The sequence below is a fragment of the Canis lupus genome, chromosome 1 (assembly GCF_003254725.2).
Source record: "Canis lupus dingo isolate Sandy chromosome 1, ASM325472v2, whole genome shotgun sequence".
Classification (NCBI taxonomy): Eukaryota; Metazoa; Chordata; class Mammalia; order Carnivora; family Canidae; genus Canis; species Canis lupus.
The window spans coordinates 75,650,694-75,663,693 of NC_064243.1; the positions used below are offsets into that span (position 1 = coordinate 75,650,694).

At 38.6% G+C, this 13,000-nt stretch overlaps 1 protein-coding gene across 5 annotated transcripts in view; it reads left to right on the top strand.

Annotated features, from left to right (window-relative positions):
• KIF27 (kinesin family member 27) overlaps nucleotides 1–13,000 on the top strand; it is an 88,787-nt gene that overhangs the window by 23,678 nt on the left and 52,109 nt on the right. For all 5 annotated transcript variants that reach the window (XM_025423207.3, XM_025423211.3, XM_049116263.1 and 2 more), the window contains 2 exons: nucleotides 1,539–1,682; nucleotides 6,000–6,206. In XM_025423207.3, the coding sequence (XP_025278992.1) occupies nucleotides 1,539–1,682; nucleotides 6,000–6,206 (351 nt within the window). The remainder of the gene's footprint in view (nucleotides 1–1,538; nucleotides 1,683–5,999; nucleotides 6,207–13,000) is intronic.

The following is a 13,000-nucleotide window of genomic DNA, read 5'->3' on the forward strand; positions in this document are numbered from 1 at the left end:
GTGGGGGGCAGAGGGAGAGGGAGAGAGAATCTCCAGCATATTCCCTGCTGAGCACGGAGCCTGATGACACAGAGCTGTCTTAGGACCCTGAGATCATGACCTGAGCCAAAATCAAGAGTTGGATGCAACTCTTCCATGACTGGCCACCCAGGTGCCCTGAGACAATTACATTTTAAGGTCAAATCAACAGTTATTTTTACCATTATTAGCCATCGTGAATTACAGTTATATCTTATTTTATGAAAGAAGTTGGGGTACTTGGGTAGCTTAGTTAAGTGTCTCCCTTCAGCTCAGGTCATGATCTCTGATCCCGGGATTGAACCCGCATCAGGCTTCCTGTTCAGTGGGTAGCCTGCTTCTCTCTGCCTCTCTCTCTGTCCCTCCCACTTGTGCTCATTCTCTCTCTCTCTCTCTCTCTCTCTCAAATAAATAAATAAAATCTTAAAAAAAAATACGTCACAAGTCATATAAACATATAGAGTCATAAGGCACACCAGGGTCATGTGTCCTTTCCTTATTTGGTCATTTGAGGATCCCAAGCAGAGAAAAGAAGGGCCTTGCCCTAAGTGCCCTAAGGCTGTGACAAAATCAAGGCTGGTCCCAGGGCTCTCAGTTCAGGGACCTATCCACCCCTGTACCACTGCCTGAGAAGTCACGCACATACCCTGTTTTTGTGAATTATATCTTACGTGAAATGAACAGTTTTTTGTAAATCACCTACTTGTTCTTGTCTTTTCCTGTAGCTTAGTAGAAAGAGCATGAACTTTGGATTTACATAGGCCCTGGGGCGGAAGATAAGGAATAAGGAATTTGGTTTATCTACTGTGTCATCTTGGGGAGAGGTTTTAATCTCTTGGTTTCTTCATGAAAAAGAAACCCTGTCTATTCAGTGAGATATGTTTAAAATATCAAGTCACTAGCATAAAATAGACTCTTGACAATGTTAAATTTCTTTTTATTTATTTAATTTAAGAATTGTTATAAAAGTATTATTTGCATATCCCAAGTTTATTTGAAAACAGGCATAATTCACCAGAAATTAAGAAAACTTTGTTTAACTATATTTTTAGATATTTTCCAAATATCTCTGCATAATGAAAGTGCATAAAATTAGCAAATATTCTTTATTTTAAAATCCAAATACACTCATAATTCTATAGGTCAGTTTGGAAAATGTGACCTCTTTGATTTTTAAAAACCCACATTAAAAATCTCATGGCAACTCTAGCAAACTTGTAAAAATCTTAGTGACTGTACTCTAGAAACTGAGTAACTTTTTAATTTTAAAATTCAGGAAATAAAAACCAGGGAAAACTTTCTATCTTACTAATAATTAATTCTTAGGTTATAGCAATAATAGGTCCTCAACACTGTCTTTCCTATAAAGAGAACAGAAAAAAGTTGAAAGTGAATAGGATAAGAAAAATTTCATGAGACATCATCAAACCATCATTAAATCCCAGTTTTTGTGGTATTTTCTGGGCTGTCTTGAGTATTTTCCATAGTGAGTCTCTTGTGCTTTTTTTCCCTCTTCCCAGTGTGCGCTGGCTGCTGATGAAGTTGTATTTAATCAGAGAGAACTGGAGGTGAAGGAACTAAAGAATCAAGTGCAGATGATGGTCCAGGAAAACAAAGGCCATGTGGTATCTTTGAAAGAAGCGCAGAAAGTGAATAGATTGCAGGTAGAGTTTCTTAACTATCTAGTGCTGTAGATTTAGTTGAAATAGTACTTAACTGAACAGAATAGCATTTTAAATGATAATTGGGAGTATTTACAAACATGTTGTTTTTTTTTTTAAAGAAAGCAATTTTTTTTAACCCATTTTGTTTAAGGTTTTATTTATTTATTTGAGAGAGAGAGAGCACATGTGCACACAAGCAGGGGAAGGGGCAGAGGGAGAAGCCGGTTCTCCAGCCAAAGGCAGACACTTAATCAACTGAGCCACCTAGGTGCCCCCACAAAAACAGGTTTCAATTGAAGTTTCAGGCAACTGAAAGTATTATTACGGGTTTTCTCCTAAATCAGTATGAGGAGAAAGCATTTTTATTGTTACCTTGATCTATCCTTTACAAATATGAAGAAACTAGGAACTTAATTTGCATATCACATTATGGTTACTTGTTCTCCATGTTTTTCCATTATGTTGTTCGCCAAGGTAACAGGCATTGTGATGTTGTTAAGAGTTGGAAGGTAAACACATACTTTAAAATTTATTAGATTATCCTTTCATATTCCATCAATGATTTACTCTTTAACTTTGGTTAAATCTTTCAACTTTTCAACTTAGCCTCCCTATTATTAAACCAAATATGCCTGCATGGAATGTAGTATGTCCCTAAATATTATACTCCCTGTCTGTGAACACCCCCCTCCATCTCCTGCACTCCCAAATTGTTAATTTCATTTAAAGGGTTTAGCTTCCTATCAGGGAGCAGCTACTGTCCCAAGGAATAACCTGATCCAGCACAAGTTAGATACTGATTTTGACATTTCATTTTTGTTTTCTTTTTTAACTCTTCCAATTCTAGAGTAATTTTAAATTTTAAAACATAAAACATATACAAAACAAAATGTACTGTTCAGCGACTTATCACAAAGAGAGCAGCTGGATAACCACTACCACCAGGTCAAGAAATAGTAAACACCTGAGTGGCTCAGTCTGTTGAGTCTGACTCTTGATTTTGGCTGGAGTTGTGATCTTGGCTTGTGGGACTGGAGATTCTCTCTCTCCCTCTGCCCTTCTCTTTCTATTCTGCTCACTCCTCCCCCACTCCCCCACCAGGCCCCTTGGCATGGGCACTTTCTCTCTCTCTCTCTCTTTCTCTCTCAAATAAATGCCATAGGATTTTACTCATAGGTGGAATTTAGGAAACAGAACAAATGAGCATAGGGGAAAAAGCAAGAGAGGCAAACCAAGAAACAGACTTTTAACTATAGAGAACAAACTGACAGTTACCAGAGGGAAGATGGGTGGGAGAATGGGTGAAATAGGTGATGGGGATTGTGGAGGGCACTCGTGATGAACATCAGGTGTTGTAAGTGTTGAATCACTGTATTGTACACCTGAAACTAATATTATACTGTATGTTAACTAATGGAATTTAAATAAATGAAAGATAAATCTTAAAAAAAAGAAAAAACAGAAGAAATAGTAAACTGTCAGCTCCTCAGAAGTCCTGAGTTGGTCCTGCTCAGAGAGAATCACTTTCCTTACTTCATAGTAATGCTTTCCCTGTTTTGCTTTATGGTTTTACTATGTATCCCTGAACACTACAATTTACATTTTGGAATTTTTATATATTTCATTATTCAGTATATATATTCTCTGGTGTATAGTTGCTTTTATTGAGTGTTTTTTGTTCTGATTCATCCACAACGTGACTAGCTTATTTAGGCTTATAGCTATATAGGATTTCATTGTATGAATATAGGATTTCATTATATGACTATATAGCAGTTGATTTTTCTATTCTTTTGATGGGCTTTTTCTTGGTGATGGACGTTTTGTTTAAGATTTTATTTATTTGAGATAGAGTGTGATGTGTGCATGCACGAGGGGAGGGGCCAATGGAGAGAGGAAGAGAGAGAAAAAAAGATTAATATTTTATTTATTTATTAATGAGAGACACACAGAGAGAGTGAGAGCAGCAGAGGGAGAAGCAGGCTCCATGCAGGGAGCCCGACTCGGGACTCGATCCCGGGGCTCCAGGATCAGGCCCTGGGCCGAAGGCGGCGCTAAACCGCTGAGCCACCTGGGCTGCCTGGGAGAGAGAGCATCTTTTTTTTTTTTTTAAATATATTTATGATAGTCACACAGAGAGAGAGAGAGAGAGAGAGGCAGAGACACAGGCAGAGGGAGAAGCAGGCTCCATGCACCGGGAGCCCGACGTGGGATTCGATCCCTGGTCTCCAGGATCGCGCCCTGGGCCAAAGGCAGGCGCCAAACCGCTGCGCCACCCAGGGATCCCGGGAGAGAGAGCATCTTAAGCAGGCTCCACACTCAGCACAGAGCCTGACTCGGGGCTCAATCTCACAACCCTGAGATCATGACCTGAGCCGGAATCAAGAGTCAGATGCTTTATCAACAGAGCCACTCAAGCGCCCCATCACATCTCTATTTTTACTTATTTTGGGGTTGTTACATCAGCAATTTAGAGGTATATTATAATCTCCTATTATGATTTTGGGTTTGTGCTATTTCTCCATGAAGTACTGACAGTTTTTGCATTATACATGTTGAAACTGTGTTATTAAGTACATAAAAATGCATGATTGTTACATCATCTTGGTAAATTCACCTTTTTAATATTTTTTACTTCTTATAATGATTTTTACCTTAAAATCTACTTGAGTATTCACATAGCTCTACCAGCTTTCTTTTGATTAGTATTACATGATGTCTCTTTCTCCATCTTATATTCAATCTTTGTGAGTCTATTTTAGTTGTATTTCTTAGTAAGCAGCAAGTTAGATGACTTTATAATCCTCTCGGATGGATTGTAATCTTTTAATTGGATTACTTAGTTCATTTATGAATTTAACATAATTATTCTTCTCTTTTGGTTATAATCCCACCATTGTCCTTTTATTTATCCTGCCTGCTCTGTGTTCTTTTTTCCCTCCTTTCTTATCGTCTTTTGGATTGTGTATTTTTAATTTTTCTATTTTTACTTCATTAGCTTAAGTATTATACATTTACTCTTTTTGGTTTTGGTGGTTATCCTGGAGAGTATACTACGCACTCTTTATTTAATAAAGTCCAATATTATTGGTATTTTTACCCTTTCCCAGATAAAGACTCCAATATATGTCATTGACATGTATTTTAATTATCTGAATACATGAATTTTTAAAAGATTTTATGTATTTATTCATGAGAGACGTAGGCAGAGGGAGAAGCAGGTTCCCTGTGGGGAGCCCAATGTGGGACTTGATCCCAGGACCCCAGGATCATGAAGTGAGCCAAAGGCAGATGCTCAACCACTAATCCATCCAGGTACCCCTGAATATATGAATTTTTAAGAAGGGTGCCTTTTTATAGCTTAGCATTAGCACTGTAAAACTTTAGTTTTTTTTTTCCTATTTAAACATTGTAGTATATGGAAGTAGTAAGATGAATGACAACTTCTTGTTTACATAATTCATAAAACAGAGATTGATGTTAGAGCTTTCTGGACTGGATATACTTCAAAAGGTTTCTTTAGAGGATACATAGAAAGCTAAGCCTCCCCACTACCCCCACTCCTGATACACAGTTTGTTCAGCCATTTATTTATTTATTTGTTTATTTATTTATTTTTAAAAAGATTTTATTTATTCATGAGAGATACAGAGAGGCAGAGTCACAGGCAGAGAGAGAGGCAGAGGGAGAAGCAGGCTCCATGCAGGGAGCCCCGACGTGGGACTGTGATCTCAGGACTCCAGGATCACGCCCTGGGCCTAAGGCAGGCGCCAAACCGCTGAGCCACCCAGGCGTCCCTGTTCAGCCTTTTATTTCCAAGTTCTTTTTTTTCCCAGGGCTGGCTATCAGTTACCGGTCTGTTATCTCTCTATGCGTAGGCTTTCTTTTGCACTGAGTAAAGGCTTTCACTTCACTATACTATGACCAGTTAGTTTCCTTTGCTGCCACCTCTGCCATTTGTAATTCTTTCCCCACTTTTCAACTTTCTTCTCTCTTGTTACTGTTTGGATTTCCCTCTGAAAGGCCAACTAAACAAAGTGCTTCTCATTGGCAGACCAACCAATCACGTTGTACAGGGCATTTTCTTTGAGTATTAACTCTTTAGGCTCTGTTTGTCATTGCTTACTCTTCCAGAGGTTTTACCATTCCAAACAATCCTAGATGCTGGTGAACATCAAAAGAGTACTCTATGGAGAAATGACGTTTTATGGTAGTGTTAAGATAGTTGTGATTTGGGGCAATGTACAATTTATTTTTAACCATTACGCACAGACTGAGGTTCTCTATTTTAAATATGTTTATCTCTCTTCTACAAAGAATGAAAAAATAATAGAACAACAACTTCTTGTGGATCAACTGAGCGAAGAACTAACAAAACTTAACCTGTCAATGACCTCTTCAGCTACGGAAACCTGTGGAGATGGGCCAGATGCCAGGACAGATGCGAAGAGGCCATATACTGTACCGTTTGATACTCATTTGGGGCATTATATTTATAACCCTGCCAGATCAGATTCCAGGAAGGTAATGTCTAAACATCAATCTCTTTCTGATGTTGAGATTTAAAAAATATTATGTATAGTATCACAGTGTATTTGTATGGTTTCAGCAGGTTTTTTTTTTCTGCTTGATCTCATGAAGTTTTATGTGTATTCTTTTTTAATCATGCTTCTTTTAAATAATAATACATAGGAGAATATATAGTTGTATTTGGAAGGAATAAAGATGATGTCTTGTATTCACCAAGGAGAAAAAGCTATCCTTTGTCATCATATTTTCAGACATGCTTGAGTCTGATACCTTTTTTTTTTTTTTTAAGAGTTATTTATTAGAGAGAGAGGGAGAGAGCAGGAGAGCACAAGTGCTGGAGAGGGAGAAGCAGGCTGCCCATCTAGCAGGGACCCCGATGCAGGGCTTGATCCCAGGATCTTGAGATCATGACCTGAGCCACCAGCAGATGCCTAACTAACTGAGCCACTCAGGCACTGCTAGTCTGATACCTTCATGAAGTTTTTTCTTTCTTTAACCACGCCAGGTTGAGAGGAAATTGGAGGGTATATACTTTGATTTATTTGGCCTGCTTTATTATTTTCAAAATGATATTTATCTATTATTTGGCCTTGCCAAGCTGACATAATCAAGACTATGAAGATCAGTATGAAATTTCATTTTAATTTTTATTTATAAATATGTTTGTGGATGATATATATGCACACAGATTTCTCTTGAAAAACAAGGAATCTCTACTGGAATAGAAATTTCTGATGGAAAAGACTAAGCAGATTCATGAATTTTGGTTTCTATTTATTTTATGAAGGGAAAAGATTTGTTTGAGGTCTTGATGATGGTTACAGTTAAAGGGATAAGAAATATGAGAGGTGTCATAGGCTGTGGAGTCAGGCAGGCTTGGATGTGAACTCCACCACTGTGCATAAGCTTGTATGTATGCCGAAACCTTTGTGGGCCCCAGGTTCTTTTTATCAGTCAGACTGGGGGAAACGTCATGGGGGATGTGGAGGATTTACATGAGATAGTGAATCTGAAACTGCCTGACACATTGTGTCTTTAGGATACGCCCATGGGGCACCTCTACAGTGTCCCAGGCTTGGTGCCTCAGAGTAAGACAGATGCTCTCCTTACCTGTGTGTTTTTCAATTCTGAGAGATTGGGTTCAACATTTAAATCACTGTTATTAAAATCGCTGTTATTATTAATATCAGCTTTACTTTGTAGAGTTATTAACATGTTCTTTATGGTTGAATATACAGTAAATTTTCATGGAACATATGGGACAAGGGCAAATTCTTTGCAGGATTCAAATTTGATAACTTTTTTAAAGATTTTATTTATTTATTTGACAGAGGGAGAGAGAGAAAGCGCAAGCAGGGGGAGTGGCAGGGAGAGGGAGAAACAGACTCCCTGCTGAGCAGGGAGCCCAACCTGAGACTCAGTGTGGGGCTTGATCTTGATCTCAGTACCCTGAGATCATGTCCTGAGCCGAAGGCAGGCTCTTATTATTTTTTAATAATAAATTTATTTTTTATTGGTGTTCAATTTGCCAACATACAGAATAACACCCAGTGCTCATCCCATCAAGTGCCCCCCTCAGTGCCCATCACCCAATCACCCCCACCCCCCGCCCTCCTCCCCTTCCACCACCCCTAGTTCATTTCCCAGAGTTAGGAGTCTTTATGTTCTGTCTCCCTTTCTGATATTTCCTACCCGTTTCTTCTCCCTTCCCTTCTATTCCCTTTCACTATTATTTATACTCCCCAAATGAATGAGACCATATAATGTTTGTCCTTCTCTGATTGACTTACTTCACTCAGCATAATACCCTACAGCTCCATCCATGTTGAAGCAAATGGTGGGTATTTGTCATTTCTAATGGCTGAGTAATATTCTGTTGTATACATAAACCACATCTTTATCCATTCATCTTTTGATGGACACCGAGGCACCTTCCACAGTTTGGCTACTGTGGACATTGCTGCTATAAACATCGGGGTGCAGGTGTCCCAGCGTTTCATTGCATCTGCATCTTTGGGGTAAATCCCCAGCAGTGCCATTGCTGGGTCGTAGGGCAGGTCTATTTTTAACTCTTTGAGGAACCTCCACAGAGTTTTCCAGAGTGGCTTCACCATTCCCACCAACAGTGTTAGAGAGTTTTCTCCGCATCCTCTCCAACATTTGTGGTTTCCTGCCTTGTTAATTTTCCCCATTCTTACTGGTGTGAGGTGGTATCTCATTGTGGTTTTGATTTGTATTTCCCTGATGGCAAGTGATGCAGAGCATTTTCTCATGTGCGTGTTGGCCATGTCTATGTCTTCCTCTGTGAGATTTCTGTTCATGTCTTTTGCCCATTTCATGATTGGATTGTTTGTTTCTTCGGTGTTGAGTTTAATAAGTTCTTTATAGATCTTGGAAACTAGCCCTTTATCTCATACGTCATTTGCAAATATCTTCTCCCATTCTGTAGGTTGTCTTTTAGTTTTGTTGACTGTATCCTTTGCTGTGCAAAAGCTTCTTATCTTGATGAAGTCCCAATAGTTCATTTTTGCTTTTGTTTCCTTTGCCTTCGTGGATGTATCTTGCAAGAAATTACTATGGCCGAGTTCAAAAAGGGTGTTGCCTGTGTTCTCCTCTAGGATTTTGATAGAATCTTGTCTCACATTTAGATCTTTCATCCATTTTGAGTTTATCTTTGTGTATGGTGAAAGAGAGTGGTCTAGTTTCCTTCTTCTGCATGTGGATGTCCAGTTTTCTCAGCACCATTTATTGAAGAGACTGTCTTTCTTCCAGTGGATAGTCTTTCCTCCTTTATTGAATATTAGTTGACCATAAAGTTGAGGACCCACTTCTGGATTCTCTATTCTGTTCCATTGATCTATGTGTCTGTTTTTGTGCCAGTACCACACTGTCTTGATGACCACAGCTTTGTAGTACAACCTGAAATCTGGCATTGTGATGCCCTCAGCTATGGTTTTCTTTTTTAAAACTCCCCTGGCTATTTGGGGTCTTTTCTGGTTCCACACAAATCTTAAAATAATTTGTTCTAACTCTCTGAAGAAAGTCCATGGTATTTTGATAGGGATTGCATTAAACGTGTAAATTGCCCTGGGTAACATTGACATTTTCACAATATTAATTCTGCCAATCCATGAGCATGGAATATTTTTCCATCTCTTTGTGTCTTCCTCAATTTCTTTCAGAAGTGTTCTATAGTTTTTGGGGTATAAATCCTTTACCTCTTTAGTTAGGTTTATTCCTAGGTATCTTATGCTTTTGGGTGCAATTGTAAATGGGATTGACTCCTTAATTTCTCTTTCTTCAGTCTCATTGTTAGTGTATAGAAATGCCACTGACTTCTGGGCATTGATTTTGTATCCTGCCACGCTACCAAATTGCTGTATGAGTTCTAGCAATCTTGGGGTGGAGTCTTTTGGGTTTTCTATGTAGAGTATCATGTCATCGGCGAAGAGGGAAAGTTTGACTTCTTTGCCAATTTGAATGAGAAGGCAGGCTCTTAATCTTAACCAACTGAGCCACCCAGATGCCCCTCAAATTTGATAGCTCTTTTTTTTTTTTAAATTTGATAGCTCTTAATTCAACTTTATATATCTTCTATATTTACTTATTTGCTATTGGCTAGTAACATGAAAGCATTTTGTTTCTTTTATTTTTTAAAAATAACATTTGGGTTTTTCCTCCCTGATTACAAAAGTTGTACATATTTATACTTTCTCAGTTTCTAGTTCTCTTTTTTACTGGATATTGATACATAGATGTACACTCTTTGAGGACATAGAGTTCTGTAGGCTCTTGAAAAAGATTAGGCCCTCAGGGTTCTTGCCGCCAGCTGTTTGATTAGACCCAAAACAGACATGACTAGAATAACGATTTCCGATTTCCGTGGTTATTGTTTCAAATTTGCAAATTCTTAGTTTAGTTTTGTTTTTAAAATCTTCCTTTTGCCCTGCTGGCCACTAAAAGGAGGGGGAAAATAAATAAGATGGAAAAGTCGTAAGATCAGCAGTTTTGAGGATTCTCTTGTCCCTACCATGTGTCCAGGAATCCAGGCCACCTCTCTTGTTTGGACTGGTCACTGCAGCATATGTGAGGAGGCAGGCTTGTGTGGGAAGACATGTTGTGCAGCAAGCCTTGTTCAAGTCCTGCTTACTGTTCCATTGTTCTGAGAGTGAGGGGAGGGTTTTTGTATTGAATGCCAAAACTAACTGAATTACATCAAAGAGGACATCTCAAATGCTATTTCATTTTCTCCCTGGATTTTTGCCTCCTTGGCAGAAGTCTACCTAATATTTTCTAGCCCTGATAATTTAGAGTTCATTAGCTCACATATTTTCTTGAAGTGCAGATAGCCCTCATTTCTTTTTTTTTTTTTTAAGATTTTGTTTATTTATTCATGAGAGACACACAGAGAGAGGCAGAGACATAGGCAGAGGGAGAAGCAGACTCCCCGAAGGGAGCCTGATGTGGGACTCAATCCCGGGTCTCCAGGATCACACCCTGGGCCGAAGGCAGGTGCTAACTGTTGAGCCACCAAAATGTCCCAAGGAAATATTTCTTACATGCTTGTTTATACACATTGGAGGGAAAGAGCAAAAAGCTCTTATTTAATTTTAAAAGTATTGTTTGTTATATTTATGCGTATACTTTTATTAATGACTCTTTTCAATTTATCACAAACATTTGACAGTCATTAAATATTTTTTATAACATCATGATCTTTAATGGCTGAATAATATTTATCCTAGGGGCATATAAATGTTTTTAAAGATTTTATTTATTCATGAGAGACACATTGAGAGAGGCAGAGACATAAGCAGAGAGAGAAGCAGGCTCTCCATGGGGAGCCCGATGTGGGACTATCCCAGGACCATGGGATCACGACCTGAGCCAAAGGCATGCTCAACCACTGAGCCACACAGGCATACCAGGGGAAAACAATTGTGTACTTTTTCCTATTGTTGCACATTTGTTTTCAACTATCTCTTAATCTGAAGAGTTAAATACCAAGATGAAATTATAGAACATACCTACTTATACAAAATTCCTAAAGAAATTGCCTCTCATAATTAAATAGTATATAGGTAAATAAAAGAAAAAGTTTTCAAGTTATCAAATTAATAGGAAAAAAGAAAAAAACTCCTCTGTCTCAGTAGACCAAAATCTTATCTGATGAAATGTAAAATCAAATCTTGATTTAAACTTAAAAAAAAAGTATAACAGGTTTCTACTTTAACATGGTAAATATGATATACTTGAAAGCCAGTATTCTACATTCCAAGGGCACTTCTGAAAGAAAAAATTACAGATGTGGTCTCAGGAAATGCTTAGGTATAATATAATATCACAAATGCTGATGAAAATCTGCCGTGTTTCACTGATTGTAAGACTCACATTTTTTTTTCACATTTTATCATCTTTGACAGCAAGGTATGTTTTATAATTGATGGCATGCCATGGCTTGACAGCTTTTTCTTTCTTGATGGAATAAAGATAATGGTGTGTCTTAAGTTGATGGCATTTTAGATTTGATGAAGTATGATATAAAGTGGTTGTAAATGCAATAGGTAACTAATACCGCTTTCAGTACTTCACACCATTGTGTGCTAAGAGAACTTAACCAAAATATTCTTTTTTGAGGGGATCTCTAGGTGGCTCAGTGGTTTAGCACCTGCCTTGGGCCCAGGGCATGATCCTGGAGTCCTGGGATCGAGTCCCACATTGGATTCCCTGCATGGAGCCTGCTTCTCCCTCTGCCTGTGTCTCTGCCTCTCTCTTCTCTCTGTCTCTCTCTCTGTCTCTCATGAAATTTATTTATTCATGAGAATACAGACATGTATTCTCAGAGAGAGAGACAGAGAGAAGAGAGAGGCAGAGACACAGGCAGAGGGAGATGCAGACTCCTTGCAAGGAGCCTGATATAGGACTTGATCCTGGATCCCAGGATCACGCCCTGGGCCAAAGGTGATGCACAACCTCTAAGCCACCCAGGTGTCCCAAAATATATTCTTTTATTTAAAAAAAATTATTCATTTATGATGAGAGACAGAGAGAGATATAGGCAGAGGGAGAAGCAGGCTCCCTGTGGGGAGCCTGATGTGGGACTCAATCCCAGGACCCTGGGATCACACTTTGAGCCAAAGGCAGACACTCAACCACTGAGCCACCCAGGCACCCCCCAACCAAAATATTCTTAAAGGATATATTTTAAAAATCTTCTGGAATCTCCAGATTCACAAAAGTGGAAATATTTGTAAAATCTCACTTTTTCCTGAATGAATTACATTTTTGTGGAGTCACAGAGTTCCTGTGAGTAACCCCCACACTACATGTTAACAGCTTCTTCAGTTTTCATTAAGATTTTTATCTCACACAAAGGCCCCCTTTTTTTCCCCTCACAAAATAATTAGTTTTTGTTTGGCTTTGTTTTTTAATTCTTTGCATACATCATTGTTCAAGATGAAGAGTGAACACAGCACAGAGATGTGTCTGCCTGGGTTGAACCAGGTTCCTTTGCTATGTGAGCGCCTCATTCCAGCAGAACACACCAATCTCACAGTAGCAGAATGACAAATGATATCTCACGGACCTTGGTGGAACTGTTGATGGCAACTTGGGTACAGAGTTGATCTATGAAAACCAGTCTATGGTGAATGAGCTAAGCAAAGTTGCCACATATCTGGCAAATCCAAATCAAATGCATCACTAGTGAGAAGAGATTATCTTACTGTATGATGATTTGAAACATCAAGTTCAGGTCTGAGTACAGCACTTTAAGTCAAATTAAAGTG